The sequence below is a fragment of the Chlorocebus sabaeus genome, chromosome X, assembly GCF_047675955.1.
Source record: "Chlorocebus sabaeus isolate Y175 chromosome X, mChlSab1.0.hap1, whole genome shotgun sequence".
NCBI lineage: Eukaryota > Metazoa > Chordata > Mammalia > Primates > Cercopithecidae > Chlorocebus > Chlorocebus sabaeus.
In genome coordinates this window covers 130,987,417-131,005,250 of record NC_132933.1, presented here as the reverse complement: position 1 = coordinate 131,005,250, position 17,834 = coordinate 130,987,417, and the positions used below count along the sequence as shown (strand labels likewise).

General features: G+C 39.6%; 2 protein-coding genes across 3 annotated transcripts in view; both read left to right on the top strand.

Annotated features, from left to right (window-relative positions):
- Positions 1–17,834, top strand: part of MBTPS2 (membrane bound transcription factor peptidase, site 2) — a 46,248-nt gene that overhangs the window by 16,442 nt on the left and 11,972 nt on the right. The window contains exons 6-7 of one of the 2 annotated variants that reach the window (XM_007991281.2): positions 13,029–13,147; positions 14,061–14,241. The exons of the other annotated variant lie outside the window; for it this stretch is intronic. Of the exons in view, the coding sequence (XP_007989472.1) occupies positions 13,029–13,147; positions 14,061–14,241 (300 nt within the window). The remainder of the gene's footprint in view (positions 1–13,028; positions 13,148–14,060; positions 14,242–17,834) is intronic. 2 annotated transcript variants of the gene reach the window in all.
- Positions 784–2,124, top strand: YY2 (YY2 transcription factor). The gene has a single exon (XM_007991280.3). The coding sequence runs from the start codon at positions 889–891 to the stop codon at positions 2,011–2,013; it is 1,125 nt and encodes a 374-aa protein (XP_007989471.1). The 5' UTR covers positions 784–888; the 3' UTR covers positions 2,014–2,124.

Here is a 17,834-nt window from a genome sequence, read left to right as displayed (position 1 = left end):
GATCACAAGGTCAGGACATCCGAGACCATTCTGGCTAACACGGTGAAACCCCATCTCTACTAAAAATACGGAAAAAAAAAAAAAAAAAAAAAAAAAAAAAGCCGGGTGTGGTGGCGGGCGACTGTAATCCCAGCTACTCTGGAGACTGAAACAGGAGAATCGCTCGAACCCAGGAGGCGGAGGTTGCAGTGAGCCGAGATCGCGCGCCACTGCACTCTAGCCTGGGCGACAGAGCGAGACTCCGTCTCCAAAAATAAAAAATCCTTAGTAAAAGTAGGAATGGCTGCATACATCATAATAGCACAACACTTAGCACTCCTATTAAAGGACAAGACAAATTCTACTATCAACTATTACTGATATTAAATGTCGTGTTAGTGCAATTAAATAAGAAGAAAAGCATAAAAGGAGTAGGCTTTTTTGGCAGATACTGTTATATGGGATGGAAAGGAGGGGAAGACATGAAAATCAACTGAAATGAAATACATAAAAAAATCAGTAAAGAGCCTGTTTACGAAATATTCGAAAAACAATACCTGGGCGGGGCTGCAGGGCAGCGCACGTGAGTACGTGGGCATGTGCGTGGGTACGTGGGCATGTGCGTGTGTACGTGGGCACGTGCACGTGCTTTTGGGGCCGCCAGACGCGTCAGTTGCCTAGGCGCATGCGTCTGGTATCCCAGAAGCACCTGCGCCTTCCGCCTCAGCCGCTCGTGCTTTCCTCAGGCTCGCGCCTTCCCCAGACTCGCGCCTTTCTCTGCAGCTCGCGCCTTTCTCTGCAGCTCGCGCCTTTCTCTGCGCTCCGGCCTTTCTCTGCAGCTCCCGCCTCACTCCCCTCAGCGTTCTTTTTCCCACGGTCTTCCTGTTGCTGCTAACCTAACTCTCAGCCATGGCCTCCAACGAAGATTTCTACATTACACAAGACCCGGAGATCCCGGCAGATATTGTGGGGCTCCACGACATCAATGTGGAGCCCCTTCCTATGGTGGACATTCCGATGGAAAGCATCCAGTACGAGGATGTCGATGGCAATTGGATCTATGGTGGCCACAACCATCCTCCTCTGATCGCGCTGCAGCCGCTCTTCATGAACACGGGCTATGGCGACCACGACCAGGAAATGCTCATGGTGCAGACACAAGAGGAAGTGGTGGGCTATTACGGCTCAGACAACCTGCTAGGCAACGACTTGGAGGACCAGTTGGCCATCCTGGATAGCACTGAAGACGAGCACTTCCAGCTGACCCTGGCCTCTCTGTCAGCCTCGGCGGCATCGACATCAACCCAGAGCCGCAGCAAAAAGCGCAGCAAAAAGCCCAGCAAAACGCCCAGCAGCAAGAGTGCCACCAGCGCTGAGGCCACGCCGGCGGGCAGCAGCTCCGACGACAGCAGGAGGAAGTGGGAGCAGAAGCAAGTGCAGATCAAAACGCTCGAGGGTGAGTTTTCCGTGTCTGTGTGGTCCCCTAACGATAGCAATGACCAAGGGGCAGTGGGTGAAGGGCAGGCTGAAAACCCACCTGATTATTCCGAGTACTTGAAAGGGAAGAAACTTCCTCCTGAGGGATTACCAGGCGTTGATCTCTCCGATCCTAAACAGCTGGCAGAATTTACTAAAATGAAGCCCAAAAGGTCCAAAGGAGAACTTCCCAAAACAGTCCCTTGCTCTCATAGTGGCTGCGAAAAGATGTTCAGGGATTACGCCGCCATGAGAAAACATCTCCACGTCCACGGGCCCAGAGTCCACGTATGTGCAGAATGTGGCAAAGCTTTCATTGAGAGCTCAAAGCTGAAACGACACCACCTGGTTCACACCGGTGAGAAGCCCTTCCAGTGCACATTCGAAGGCTGCGGGAAACGCTTTTCCCTTGATTTCAATTTGCGCACACACTTGCGCATCCACACCGGCGATAAGCCCTTCGTGTGCCCCTTCGATATCTGCAATAGGAAGTTCGCTCAGTCAACCAACCTGAAAACCCACATTTTAACGCATGTGAAGAGCAAAAACAGCCCGTGAAAAGGAGAAGACCCCTCTCAGACTTGGGAAGTATCTTCCAGGACTGCGGTAGGGAATAAATATGCCTCTCAAAGCTTTGTATGTTGTTTCTAAGAGTTTTAAAAAACTGAATCCTACACATCTAAGGTTCGTGTTTTGTTAGAGTAGTAGAAGTACAATTTAAAAGTTTTTCTAAAAGTAAACCTTGACGTAAGATAATAGTGCTAAGATGCCATAGCTTGTTCTGTAACAGCGTTTTTGTAAAGTCTGGTCCCAACAGGAGAAAAGTTCGTAGACTTCACATCAAGAGACGGTTCTTACAAACTGTGTTTAAAATGGGACTTTTCACATTCTTAGAAATAGGAAGTTCATTTATTGTTTAAAATGCTTTTTAAAAACTTGTAAAGAAATTCAAAATGTTCATGTTTATACTTTTAGGAATATGCTTAATAAGTCTATGTATGGTTTTTCTGGAGGTTGATAACTTTGGGAAAGATTTACTTTAAAAGAGTGAACAATTATATGCATATGCGAAGTATTTTCCTGCTTTAAAAAAGTTATATCGGTGCTATTTGTTTTAATTTTGGTTGTATTCTTGGATGTTAACACATCTTGCATTTTAGCTGTATTAGGTTATGTAGTATTGATATTAGGTGATTTAATAGTACTAGTTTAAACCTATTTTAGTCATTTTATTTTCCCCAAAATACTACCAGATGCTGTTTAGTGTAATTTCTCTGCCTGTTCAGTTAAAGCAGTGCTCAGTTGTAGAATATATTGTGTGTATGTTGACTTTAACACTTAAGAAGTACATTCTGTGTAATAGAAAAAGCAACTTCTTTCTAAAGAAGGAAGAAAGTAGTTTGCCTATATCAATACAGAAGCTAGAACTAAAGAAAAGGGGGAGGGTGCTACTGGCATCTGGTGGGTGGAGGGAGATCAGGAATGCCACTAAACTTCCTACAATGCACAGACAGCCCCACAAAACAAATAATTATTTGGCCAAAATGCCAATAGTGCCTGGTGCAGGGGCTCACACCATAATCTCAACACTTTGGGAGGCCGAGGTGGGTGGATCGCTTGAGCTCAGGAGTTGAACATCAGCCTGGGCAACATGGCAAAACCCGGTCTCTACCAAAAATACAAAAATTAGCTGAGTGTGGGGCACACACCTGTGGTCCTAGCTACTCAGGAGGCTGAGATGGGAGGATTACTGGAGCTGGAGAAGTTGAGGCTGCAGTGAGCCGTGATCGAGCCACTGCACTCCAGTCTGGGTGACGGAGTAAGACCTTGTCTCAAAAAATGGGGGGTGGCAGGGGGACTGGGCATGGGGCTCCTGCCTGTAATCCTAGCACTTTGAGAGACTGAGGCAGGTGGATCACTTAGGGTCAGGAGTTCAAGACCAGCCTGTCCAACATGGTGAAACCACCCCCCGGCTACTAAAAATACAAAAATTAGCTGTAGACTTCATAGACTTCACATCAAGAGACGGTTCTTACAAACTGTGTTTAAAATGGGACTTTTCACATTCTTAGAAATAGGATGTTCATTTATTGTTTATAATGTTTTTTTAAAAATTGTAAAAAAATTCAAAATGTTCATGTTTATACTTTTAGAAATATGCATAAGTCTATGTATGGTTTTTCTGGAGGTTGATAACTTTGGGAAAGATTTACTTTAAAAGAGTGAACAATTATATGCATACACGAAGTATTTTCCTGCTTTAAAAAAGTTATATCGGTGCTATTTGTTTTAATTTTGGTTGTATTCTTGGATGTTAACACATCTTGCATTTTAGCTGTATTAGGTTATGTAGTATTGATATTAGGTGATTAACAGTACTAGTTTAAACCTATTTTAGTCATTTTATTTTCCCCAAAATACTACCAGATGCTGTTGTTTAGTGTAATTTCTTTGCCTGTTCAGTTAAAGTAGTGCTCAGTTGTAGAATATATTGTGTGTATGTTGACTTTAACACTTAAGAAGTACATCTTGTGTAATAGAAAAAGCAAAATAAAATACCTCTTCTAAAGAAGGAAGAAAGTAGTTTGCTTGTATCAATATAGAAGCTAGAACTAAAGGAAAGGGGGAGGGTGCTACTGGCATCTGGTGGGTGGAGGGAGATCAGGAATGCCACTAAACATCCTACAATGCACAGACAGCCCCACAAAACAAATAAATATTTGGCAAAAATGCCAATAGTTCTGGGTACCAAGGGCTCACACCTATAATCTCAACACTTTGGGAGGCTGAGGTGGGTGGATCGCTTGAGCTCAGGAGTTGAACATCAGCCTGGGCAACATGGCAAAACCTGGTCTCTACCAAAAATACAAAAATTAGCTGAGTGTGGGGTGCACACCTGTGGTCCTAGCTACTCAGGAGGCTGAGATGGGAGGATCACTGGAGCTGGGGAAGTTGAGGCTGTGGTGAGCTGTGACTGGGCCACTGCACTCCAGCCTGGGTGACAGAGTAAGACCTTGTCTCAAAAAAAAAAGGGGTGGCGGGGGGGGCGGGCATGGGGCTTCTGCCTGTAATCCCAGCACTTTGAGAGGCTGAGGCGGGTGGATCACTTAAGGTCAGGAGTTCAAGACCAGCCTGTCCAACATGGTGAAACCACTCCCCAGCTACTAAAAATACAAAAATTAGCCGGAGGTGCTGGCATTACCCCTGTAATTCCAGCTACTTGGGAGGCTGAGGCAGGAAAATCGCTTGAACCCAGGAGGCGGAGGTTACAGTGAGTTGAGAGAATGCCACTGCACTCCAGCCTGGGTGACAGAGTGAGACTCTGTCTCAAAAAAAATAAAATAAATGCCAATAGTGTCCCTGTTAAGAAATCCTGCTGTAGAAAAAGTAAGAGTTTATAACAAAGATTCCAGAATTTTGCAGTACTTATAAACAAATCATTAATGGACAAGAGGTTGTTTAGATGAAGGAAATGTGTGTGCTCCACCACCCTCATTGCCATTTAACCACCATGGGTAAATCCAGAATCAGAGGGGTGATCTGGTACTAGCTACATGCCTGACCAGATAAAAGACTAGGCAGATAGTCAAGGAATCAGTGCTGCTGAGTGTCCCGGCTTTTATTCATTTGTTCATGTGTGGTTTCTGTGACTAGCAACTGGGCTGGGGTTGGGGAATTCATAGTGGTATCCTGAATTAGTTTCCCCAGAGTAAATTCCTGCGCATCAAAGGATTAGGTTTTTTTGTTTTGTTTCGTTTTAATTTTGTTAAGGAAGCTATGAAAGCAGTACAAGAAAACACATGTGAATATCTTTTATAATCTTGAAGTGGAAAAGCCTTAGTACAAGAAACTATTGGATCACACAAAAATTTAAAGTATCTATACAGGCAAAATGACAAACCACACCAAACAACAAACTGGGAGGATAAAATTATAATACCTGTTACAAAGGACCAAATTCCTCCATGTATAGATTATAAATAATAGCATATATGAATCAGTAAATTAATAAGACAACTCAGTCAAAAAATGGCAATGAATAGAAATAAGTAGCTGTCAAGAAAATGGGCTTTAATTTTTCACCCAGAAGACTGGTAAAGAGTAAAATTATGATAGCATCCAGTCTCATTCAGAGAGTGGAAAAATGTCAGTTATGAGAGTATAAATTAATGCAATAATGAAACTCATTGGAGGTCAACTTTAATGTTCATATTTTTTGACCCAACATTTCCATTTCTAGGTAATTTTTCATACCCTTGTAGATGCATACTTAACTGGACGCCTAACATTATAAGCAAAGCTGTATATTTCAGTATTATATGAAAAGGTTAAAACACCCTAAGTGATTAATAGTAGGAAACCTTATAAATAAATTGATATGTTCATAAAAATGGATTACTCTGTAGCAGATATAATGGGATTGATATGTATAAACAGATATGGAAAAATGTCAAAAATATATAAATTAAAAAGCAAATAGGTTGTGATGGCTCACACCTGTAATCCCAAATTGTAGGAGGCTGAGGTGGAAGGATCGCTTCAGGAGTTCAAGGCTGCCATGAGCTGTGATCACAGCACTGCACTCCAACCGGGGCAATAGAGCGAGACTGTCTTTTTTTTTGTTTTTTTTTTTAAAGACACACGAGAAAGCAAAATATAGTATAATAATTTGATACCATTGGTGTTTTAAATGATATGTCTGTATATAATAGAAAAGATCATTTACCCAATAAGTCCTAGACCATACTTTGTCTGGCTATTTCTGGAATTTAACAATTTATAACACTTTAAAAATTTAAAAAGGAGCATTTTACAATGTGAATACATGACTTGGAACATGTGTTAGCTAGGTATTTCTCTGCTCTAATAACTAAAAATAAATGGCATAAACTCTCAAAACATTCCAAATATAAGTAGTTCAGTGTTGATCGGGTAACTCTGTGATTTGGGGACACAGGTTCTGTCTTGTTAGCTCTGCTATTCCCAGCAGGCAGCTTGTGTCGTGGACCTAAATCCAGCTCCATCGTAGCTACATTACAGCCCGCAGGCCAGGGTTGTCTCCATCACATCCTGGTGCTAGTAGTGCCCATACCCCGCCCCATAAGAAAAACTGCAATAGGAAAAGGGAAGACTAGGTATGGGGTAAGGGATTATCTAGTGGCGTGTTAAGTGAATGTTTAACATCTGGCTCTGCAGGGCTGAGGTAGGGAGCTCGGATGGTAGCATTTGCTGGTTTCTGTGGTGTAAATACTCGCACCATGGTCAGTTTCAAGCTGCAAACCTACACTTCCTGAAGGAGGAATTAGGGAGAAGTGCACACAGTTAGCTCCGGCAAGCTTGTAGGAGCAGGCTTCAGGGAACCACTGGGTTCATATAACCATATCTGCCATAGGATGGGATATAAGATGCTAAGGGGAAAAAAGAGTTTAAAAAATATAGGCCTGGTGCGGTGGCTCACGTGAGCCTGTAATCCCAGCACTTTGGGAGGCCGAGGCAGGCAGATCACGAGGTCAGGAGATAGAGACCATCCTGGCTAACACGGCGAAACCCCCCGTCTCTACTAAAAATACAAAAAAATTAGCCGGGCGAGGTGGCGGGCACCTGCAGTCCCAGCTACTCGGGAGGCTGAGGCAGGAGAATGGCGTGAACCTGGGAGGCGGAGCTTGCAGTGAGCAGAGATTGCGCCACTGCGCTCCAGCCTGGGCGACAGAGCGAGACTCTGTCTCAAAAACAAAAAACGTATATATAAAACCCGCTGGGCGCGGTGGCTCACGCCTGTAATCCCAGCACTTTGGGAGGTGGAGGTGGGAGGATGACTTGAGCTCAGGAGTTCAAGACCAGCCTAAGCAAAATGGTGAAACCCCTGTCTCTAGGGGAAAAAAACAAAACAAAAAAACCCATATTAAAAAGCTAGCCGCGCATGGTGGCACGCGCCTGTAGTCCCAGCTACTTAGGACACTGAGGCAGGAGTGTTGCTTGAGCCCAGGAGGCGGAGGTTTCAGTGAGCCGAGATCTCGCCGTTGCACTGCAGCCTGGGCGACCGTGAGACTGTCTCAAAAAAAAAAATTAATAAATAAATTTTAAAAAATTTTAAAAACTATAAAACTGTCTTGAAAAAGTTATGAGAAAACTTACTGCTTTGTACTCTTAAATAAATTATTAAAATTATTATGCATGTATACTCATATACATGCTGATGTGGGCAGAGAAAATCTGGAGTAATGGAAAATGATAACAGTATGTTCACTCTGAGTCATGGGGCTGGTGGTTGAGAAATGGTATTTGGGAAAGATGACTATTACTTCTCTATTGTTTGGAATTTTTATAATCAGCATGTATTTTTTAGTAATTTTTTAAAAGCCAATCGAACATTTTTAAATTAATTTCATATTAGGGTTAAAATGTACTGAGACTTCTTTTTCCTTAAAATTGGCACTTAATGTCCAAAACTAAGACCAAAGAAGATTATATATCCCCACCAATAACTGGATCCACACACCTCTTTCAGAGCTTATTAAATGGTATAGAACTAACTAGTCCTCCTATCCCAAACATCACCTAGCCCAGTAACTTCTCATTCTCAGTTGTGAGTTGTCAGCCTAGTCGATAACAGAACAGCTTTGCCCTGCCATCTTTCCCAGGCAAGGGGGCAAGGTTAGGGGTGGGGAGGAGATGCTTATCTTGCCCTGAATTCAAGACAGGACAAATTCAAAGATCTGGAATTGTCTGTAAGAAGAAGAGTTTAGTATCTTATTCCCTGCTAAATGTTTGCTGAGCTGTGAGCTCACCTTGGTGCAGCCATCAAAGTGGAAGACAACATGGGAAACCTGTGTGTTCTCCAAAGTTTAGGGATGTACAGAAATTATGTATTTAGAGTGAGAGAGAAATACATGTATACCCTCTGCCTACTTTATTAGTTTTAAACTTAGGAATATAGCTTCATTGCTTCTAAAATGACTTCCCACTTCCATGTAAAAAGTCCAGAGTGTCATTTAAATCTAGTTTTTTGTTTTGTTTTATTTTTTGTTTGTTTGTTTGAGATGGAATTTTGCTCCTGATGCCCAGGCTGGAGTACAATGGCACGATCTTGGCTCACTGCAACCTCCGCCTCCCGGGTTTAAGCGATTCTCCTGCCTCAGCCTCCAAAGTAGCTGGGATTACAGGCGCCTGCCACCACGCCCAGCTAATTTTTTATATTTTAGTAGAGATGGGGTTTCATCACGTTGGCCAGGCTGGTCTCGAACTCCTGACCTCAGGTGATCCACCCACCTCAGCCTCCCAATAAATCTAATTTTATAATGCTACTTTTTTAGCATAGGTAGGCCAGGTACAGTGACTCATGCCTGTAATCCCAACACTTTGGGAGGCTGAGGTGGGCAGGTCACTTGAGCTCAGAAGTTTCAGACCAGCCTGGGCAACATGGCAAGATTCCATCTCTACTAAAAATACAAAAAATTAGCCAAGCATGGTGGTGCACGCCTGTGGTCCCAGCTATTCAGGAGGCTGAGGTGGGAGGACAGCTTGAGCCTAGGGAGCAGAGGTTGCAGTGAGCCGAGATTGCACCACTGCACTCCAGCTGGATGACAGAGTGAGAACCCTGTCTCAAAAATAAAATAAGTTGCATATGTAATAGGTTTTTTTTCTTTCTTTCTTTTTCTTTTTTTTTCTGAGATATGATATCGCCCTGTCACCCAGGCTGGAGGGCAGTGGTATAATCACGGCTCACTGCAGCCTCGACCTCCTGGGTTCAAGTGATCATCCCACTTCTCAGTCTCCCAAGTAGCTGACACCACAGGCGTACACCACCACACCCAGCTAATTTTTGTATTTTCTGTAGAGAGGCGAGTCTTGCCATGTTGCCCAGGCTGGTCTCGAACTCCTGGGTTCAAGAGATCCACCCACCTCGGTCTCCCAAAGTGCTGGGATTACAGGCATGAGCTAGAGCTACCACACCGGGCTATTTCTTTCTTTCTTTCTTTTTTAATAAAAAAGTAACAATGAAATGCATACTGATTTTGAAAAGAAAAAGTCACTGAACATCTGTCTGAAATTTGGTGGGGAAAAAAGAGAGATGAGATGAGATACTTCCTGAGCACATTGTAAATGAAGGTGTTTTAATTTTGAATTATGGTATAAAGAATTTTTAGAAGAGGGATTAAACAATACCTGCTATCTGGTCCCAAGTGAAGAGTAGATTGCTTAAAAAAAAAATTATCTATGCTTTGTTGCTAAAAGTTCCTTTAAATAGTGGAAGTAAAATTTGACCATTCTGGTTCCATACTTAAATGTTTTAAAATCCTTCTTAAATATTGAAAACCCTGTTCTTATTTGTATAAACCAGTTGTAAGTTTATTTGAGGGCAAAGTAAAAAACACTGGTGACTATAAAAATGATGCTGTGATTAGAGTAAGCTGGAATTTAAACTTAGAACACAGTGTAAGCCTTGCCAAATCGATAGTTTACATTCTTTCAGCTATAACTATTGTGGATTATTCAAGGAATAATAAGTTGTTATTTTACCTATTCAGTCATCTGGTGACCTGTAAATCATTTCTGTGTGTTTAGAGAATTAAGGTAGTTGGTTTTTTTATTATTATTATTATTTGCAAACCACACTAAGTATAAGTAGGGCTTGATTGGGGTAATCCTTAGCCCCTGCTTAGTAATAATCACCAGCTTCAAGTCTATGTGTACCTTGCCTTGATCACAACTATAGATTTTCTTCTCCTTTGAACCATGATTTTTTTTTTTTTTTTGAGACAGAGTATCTCTGTGTCACCCAGGCTGGTCTCAAACTCTTGGTCTCAAGTGATCTGCCCACCTCAGCTTCCCAAAATGCTAGGATTATAGGCAGGAGCCACCGTGCCCAGCCCCATGATATTTTTAAACCCTGAGTCACCCATATTCTGATTTTTCTACTGTTGCCCCAGTCTCACTGCTTAGTATATAAACCAGAATAAAATTTGTCCTCAATTCTATCTAAGCCCTACTGTTGCTTGGCTATTCTTTTATTAAAATGATGAAGAAAGCAAAAGAAGGCATTCCATCACAACTATTCAGAAGTGTTCTAGAAGTTATAGTCATTGCTCTAAGATCAAACAGGAGGGAAAAGATGAGGTATGAATGTTGGAGGAGATAAATGATTATTATTAGCAAATAATGGAAAATCCAAGAGAATAAAGACTAAGACATCCTAAATGGGAAGTTCAGTTTGCTGGTTGATTAGAAAGTAAATATACAAAAATAAATGTAGTGTTCCTGTATATCTGAAAGAAATAGATCATATAATAGGAAGAAAAGATCTCATTCAGAAAGTAATGTGACATATAAAAAAATAAAAAACTAACATTTTTAAAGAAGTATGCAGGGCCTATATAGAGAAACTACAAATCTGTACTGAGAGATGTAGAAGATTTCAGTAAACAGAGATGTCATGTTCCTATGTCAGAAATGTAAAAGTGTGGATTTACCCCTAGTTATTGCAGTCATTGTAGTGACATTATAAATCCTAATGTGGGCCAGGTGTAGTGGCTCACACCTGTAATCCTAGAGCTTTGGGAGGCCGAGGTGGGCAGATCACTTGAGGTCAGGAGTTCAAAACCAGCCTAGCCAACATGGTGAAACCCTGTCTCTACTAAAAATACAAAAAAATTAGCCGGGCGTGGTGGTGGGCACCTGTAATCCCAGCTATTTGGGAGGCTGAGGCAGGCGAATCGCTTGAACCCAGGAGGCTGAGGTTGCAGTGAGCTGAGATCTCGCCACTAGGCAACAGAGTGAGACTCTGTCTCAAAAAAAAAAAAAAAAAGAAAGAAAGAAAGAAAAAAATCCTAATTTGAATAATATTTGGTGGTTGTCAAAATGATTCTCAAACTTGTTGGAAAGGATAAAGGGAGAATAACCAAAATAAACAAATTGAAAGTATTTATTTACTAAATACTGAAATATTACTACCAGCAACAGCTTTGTTGTCACTGGAATAGTGGAAAAGAATGGAAAATCCAGAAGCAAGCCAAAGAATAGATGAAAATGTAGTGTAAATTAAAAGTTGCATTTAATTTAGTAGGGAAAGGATGCACTGCTCAGTAATTATTAGCTAAACATTTGAATAAAATTAGTTATATGTATCAGTCACACCATACACAAAAATAAATTACAAATGGTAAAATATTTAAATATAAAAATCACACACATACACAAAAATGAATTCCAAATGGTAAGAGATTTAAATGTAAAAATAAAACTGTTTAAACCATCCTTCCCCACAAAAGGAGTGATTACTTACATAATGTTAGGGGTGAGAAAGTCTTCCTTTGCACAGCTGCAAAGGTTGAATATACAATGGAAAAGATTCGTGAATTTGACTACCTAAATTTTAGGGGGTTTTATTTATTTATTTATTTATTTATTTATTTATTTATTTATTTTTGAGATGGAGTCTCGCTCTGTCGCCCAGGCTGGAGTGCAGTGGCCCAATCTCGGCTCACTGCAAGCTCCGCCTCCAGGGTTCACGCCGTTCTCCTGCCTCAGCCTCCTGAGTAGCTGGAACTATAGGCGCCCGCCAACACGCCCGGCTAATTTTTTTGTACTTTTTTAGTAGAGACGGGGTTTCGCCGTGTTAGCCAGGATGGTCCTGATCTCCTGACCTCGTGATCCACCAGCCTCGGCCTCCCAAAGTGTTGGGATTACAGGCGTGAGCCACCGCGCCCGGCCAATTTTAGGGTTTACAAAAAAATAATAAAGACCGTTTTCTTTTTTTTTTTTTTTGAGACGGAATCCCGCTCTGTCACCCAGGCTGGAGCGCAGTGGCATGATCTCAGCTCACTGTGGCCTCCGCTTCCCGGGTTCAAGCAATTATGCGACCTCAGCCTCTCGAGTAACTGGGAATACAGACGCACGCCACCACGCCTGGCTACTTTTTTTATTTTTTTAGTAGAGACGGGGTTTCGCCATGTTGGCCAAGCTGGTCTTGATCTGACCTCGTGATCCGCCCGCCTGGGCCTCCCAAAGTGCTGGGATTACAGGCGTGAACCACCGCATCTGGCCGACAGTTTTCTTACGGTTTGTTGCTTTATAGTCTGTGACGTGATGTAAAACACATGCTCAGTTTGTTCCACCAATATTATTCTGCATAATAGTTTAATTCTTAAAACAACCTCCTTTTTCCAAGTACCATTTGAGTTTCTGTACCCCTGTTTAGCAAGAATTTTTTTTATTTGAATGTATTTGAGGTTTCTTTCAAAGATCACAAATATGTTTAAATTAGTGATATATACATTTTCTGAAAAGAGGGTATAGTTAGTGGAAGATATTAGTTCTATCAGTATCAAATCATGTTAGCATGTGGTCTTCCTAGTGTGGTATTAACATGCGCGTTTTAGATTTCAGTATCTGAAATGAAAGTAACTAATAATTGAACATCTGTCTGCTCTACTAATAAGTAGATATTTTTGCCTCATTGCTTCTTCTGATCACTTTATTAATTTATCAGAATGCCCAAGTGTTGTGAGGTCCAGCTACTTACATCATTCCTGCCCCTGGTTGAGCTTACTGCTTTTTTTTTCCTCTCTTTCCAGGTATCTGGCATAATTTTGTCCTTGCACTCTTGGGTATTTTAGCTCTCGTTCTCCTCCCAGTAATTCTCTTGCCATTTTACTACACTGGAGTTGGGGTGCTCATCACTGAAGTTGCTGAGGTAAATAATGGATTACTCAGGGCATTCTTTCATCAGAGGTTGTGATGTAATACTTAGCATCTAATCAGAAACTTTTATTCAAGATCTCCTCATATACAAAATGCTCGGTTTCTTCTGAAGAAATTACTGTAATCCTTTCAAATCTAGCAAATAATGTTGGGAAACACATTGGTTTTTTTAAAGTTCCGTGAAAATTGTTTTTGTCCTGATGCTGTACTTAGGAAGATAGTATCAAGATTCTCTACCTGTAGTTTATTGGTAAAATACATCATTTACCTTTACTGTTTATTTTTATATCTGCTTTTGAGTCAAATGTCTTTACGCCTCCTAAGTAGTAAGAAAGATGAAACCTAGGCTGTCCAGCTGCAACATTTCATAGGAGTTTAAGTTAACGTCTTCAACTCTGTATTTCACTCCCTTAGACAATAACTGCTATGATGGCATCAAACCTTCTATTCAGACATTAGAAAGAGGAAAATTACGTTTGTGAGCAGTTGGCTTACATATACATTGTACTGATGGTATTGTCTGTATATTTGGGATATGTAAGGATGTGTCTTATTGTTTTACGTGTTAAGGATATAGGAAAGGCAAGACAGTCTGATGATACGTTCACCAAAAAAAATTTTTAATTGGCAGTTTGGGGAAAAAATTTATCATTTTAGTCTTAACAGTCAGCAAGTTGGCTTTTTTTCAGATGTGAAAAATTTAAAATCTTGGAGAATTTGGGAAAAGTAACTATAATTGTTGGATTTTATTTTAATTTTCTAGGACTATGTCTTGAATTCAAAGCTGGATTATTTTCTGCATTCAAAATATTCTACTTAATTAACTCAGTGTCTTTATTATTTGCTCAGATTAATTATAGCTTGTCTTCATGCATTATCTGATTTAGTTTTACCCTCTTCCCAAGGACTCTCCTGCCATTGGACCCAGAGGCCTTTTTGTGGGAGACCTTGTCACCCATCTACAGGATTGTCCTGTTACTAATGTGCAAGATTGGAATGAATGTTTAGATACCATCGCCTATGAGCCCCAAATTGGTTACTGTATAAGTGCATCAACTTTACAGCAGTTAAGTTTCCCAGTTAGAGGTGTGTATTTTCCTCAATATAATATAATGCTTCAAGCACCAGTACCTGCCATTCACTAATCCTTAGACCATGTCTGTAGATTTATTCTGTTCTAATTTGTTTAAAGCAAATCAGTAAAGTAAATAGGTTCAAACTAATAGACATTTTTCTTGGTAAGTTGGATGCTAATATGTATGTTTCCTTTATTATATATTGTTGAACTTTTAATTATTTTCATAATGTCATATTTGACTTTTAGGACTCTAATATTTTCTGCTTTCAAAACACTTGTATTAAATCATAGCCAGGCACAGGGGCTCAAGCCTGTAATCCCAGCACTCTGGGAGGCTGAGGCAGGCAGACCACCTGAGGTCAGGAGTTCACGACCAGCCTGGCCAACATGGTGAAACTCCATCTCTATTAAAAATACAAAAATTAGCAGGGCATGATGACAGGCTCCTGTAATTTCAGCTGCTTGGGAGTCTGAGGCAGGAGAATTGCTTGAACCCAGGAGATGGAGGTTGCAGTGAGCCAAGATCAGGACATGGAAAGAGACTCTGTCTCAAAAAAAAAAAAAATCAGCATTCAAGGTCCATCATAACCAATTAACTAATTCCAATAATTAAATACCCCCAATATAGTATTATCTTTATAGTGTGTAGATATATTATAGTACTTTAAACTTTTATAACTGAAAAAGGGAATATAAATAATAAGAACCAGTTCTACTTTGCATAAGCTTATGTCAGAACAGATAAACAATGATAGTTAACTAAATATATAAAAATCAAAGCATAAACATTCTGTATTAATATATTGTTAGCCCAACACAGACATGCAATAAGGAAAGATTAAAAGAAATAAAAAGGAACTTGGCAAACAAAAAACCCCATCTGGGATTTAGAAAAAATTCCCTTACTTCTTAAAAATTCCCTTAATACTTAAACAGTTCTAGTGGTAGCTGTGTGGATGTTGGCATGTCTGAATCTATCTGGGATAGAGTTATGTTATGTATTTTATGTGGCAGGCATCCTAAGGAAGTTATCTTGGCTTCCAAAAATACCCTGTGAAGTCAGATATGTTGCTCTGTGCAGCAGATGACAGAGCTGAAGCAAGTTTCTTCTCAGATCCTGCCAAACTTATTTTGAGTTATTTTAGCTCTGAAAAATCAGCTTCCCAATTTTTTATACAAAATCAGCTTCCCAATTCTTTGTACAAAATCATCTTCCCAATTCTTTACACAAAATTGTTTATACAAAATTGAAAGTGTTAGAAAATAGAAATTATGCTCACAGACTGTATCTTTAAGTGAAAAAACATCCTGATACTTGTCCACATCTATTGGTGTAGGGAAATATGATTAATAATCAAGAATAGTTTTAGTAAAGTACTGTGTGCAACACAGGCAAAGTAGTAAGAACTGATTTTTTTTTTTAAGTTTTCAAATTTACTCTTCCATGTATAATCCATTTGTAAGAATTTTTTTATTATCAAAAATGTTTAGACACAACGGAGAATAGTATAAACGAGCCCACATGTATCTTTCTGCCAACTTCGGCAATTATTAACATTTTGCCAATTTTTTCATCTAAGCAGTCCACTTTTAGGGGAAGTATTTTAAAGTACATCCCAGGCATCCTATCATTTCATCCATAACCTTCAGCCTGCCTTTAACTGATGATGACTCATTAAACATGACCATAATACTGTTGTAATTCCTAACAAAATAACAGTAATTTCTGATATCTAGTTGGTATTCAATTATTTCTAATTCTTTTCATTATGGTTGATTTAAATTAGTTAGGATGTCTTCTAAGACTTTTTAAATTTGTAACAATTCCCCTTGACCTGTTTTTGAAAGGTTATTTTTTTGTTGAAGAAACTGAGTCATTTGTTTTGTTGAATTTCCTATATTCTGGGTTTTTCTGGTTATAGCTTGTCCCCATGATGTCATTAACTTGTTCAGATGTCTTCCAATTTTCTATAAACTGTTAATTAGGTCCACGGCCTTGATTAGATTCAGAATCCTTTTTGTTTGTTTGTTTGGCAAAAACACTTCATAGGCGGCGCTTGGTACTTCCTATGGCATCATATTGCATCCAGTATCTATTGTGCTCTGTTTTAATGGTATTAAGATTGTTCAGTGGACCAGTCTGATTCTTTAAGGTTGAAATATTTATAAATTTTCCCCATTCTCAGGAGCCTCTTACCATCTTCCAAAGCTTTTAAGATGATAGAAGATTGATTATGTAATCCACAATGTGTTCTTCTTTAAAGAAATGATCCATTATTTCCCACTTCTTAAGTCCTTTATCATTTTCTTTTGGTTTCTCTAAATTTGATGTAATGTGTATTGAATTACAAAAACCAAAGTGACACACTAGTTAAATAAAGTTCTCTTCTGTAGGATTGTTTTACTTAGGATATCTGCATATTCAGATGTTTAGGGTTTTATCCTTTTCCTATCAGACAGACTGTAAATAAAAATTTTCCCTGAAATACTCAGAAACTCTCTTCTTATTAACTGTTTGAGTATTTCACTGTTGTGGATCATGTGCTACATTTTGGAGGTATTTGTTTAAATACCTAATTACTCTTTCTATACTAAAATCAATCCAGAAGTAATTCTCTTTTTTTTTTTTTTTTTCAGACCCTGGTCTGTTGTAGCCCAGCAGTAATTCTTCAATATCTATTTTGTCTCAGTATGATGTTTATTTTACATGATTACTATATCTGATAAATCTGTGCCTCTATTTAAGCTTTTGAAAATGGAGTACGTATACTTAGCCAGTTTAAAGGAACATTAATGTCTATAAATATCACTTAAAATATATACTAGGAGTGGTCCAAATGCAGTTGTGGTTACAATTAATTGATCACAGCCAGTTACAGAATTCTTTGTTCCTTCTCTATTCCCACTACATCACTTGACTAGCCTTAAAAAAAAAAAAAAATACATACTAGATTAATTTTGATGGCAGGCTTAGCCCCTGGGGCCATGGACATTTAAGAAAGCTATGGATTGATGGTTTTTTATATGTTTCTAGGTAACTTTGTTATCCTTCATTGTAAGTAGGAATGAAAGATATGATCAAATATACCAATACAAAGTGTCCAATGATCCAAAAGTTATTCATGTTCAATTTAGAGTAGAATTCAGTACACATAACTAAATTCTAGGAATTTATACCACTTCAGATTAATAAAGCCACCTTGGAAAGATCACACCCTGGAAGTGCTTGTAAACCATCTCCACCAATTATCTCTAGCCTCTTATTTCATACCCCGCCTCTCCCAGATGCAGTATTAGATTTAAACTCTTTGAAGATTAAATGGCCTTTTGGGGAAAGTCCAAGAAGAACACTGAGGGCTTGGAGCCCTTTGTACCTGGAATAGATCTCTGGTCTTACTCTGAGTCAGAACAGAAAAACATACACTCTTCCCCCATTCATATTGAAGCCTCTGCTTTTAGGGTTGCTGGCTGTCCATACACCACTCAGTGATTTAAATAGAACTGAAAGTTACAGCAATAACTAGTATGACTCTTTTGGGGGACTATTTTCCTAACAAGTACTTTGCATCTTCACTCTTTATTTTGAGGGAGGCACTCCTTA

Excerpts from the sequence above, each read along its gene's own strand:
- YY2 (XM_007991280.3), top strand. The coding sequence starts at position 889 with ATGGCCTCCAACGAAGATTTCTACATTACACAAGACCCGGAGATCCCG.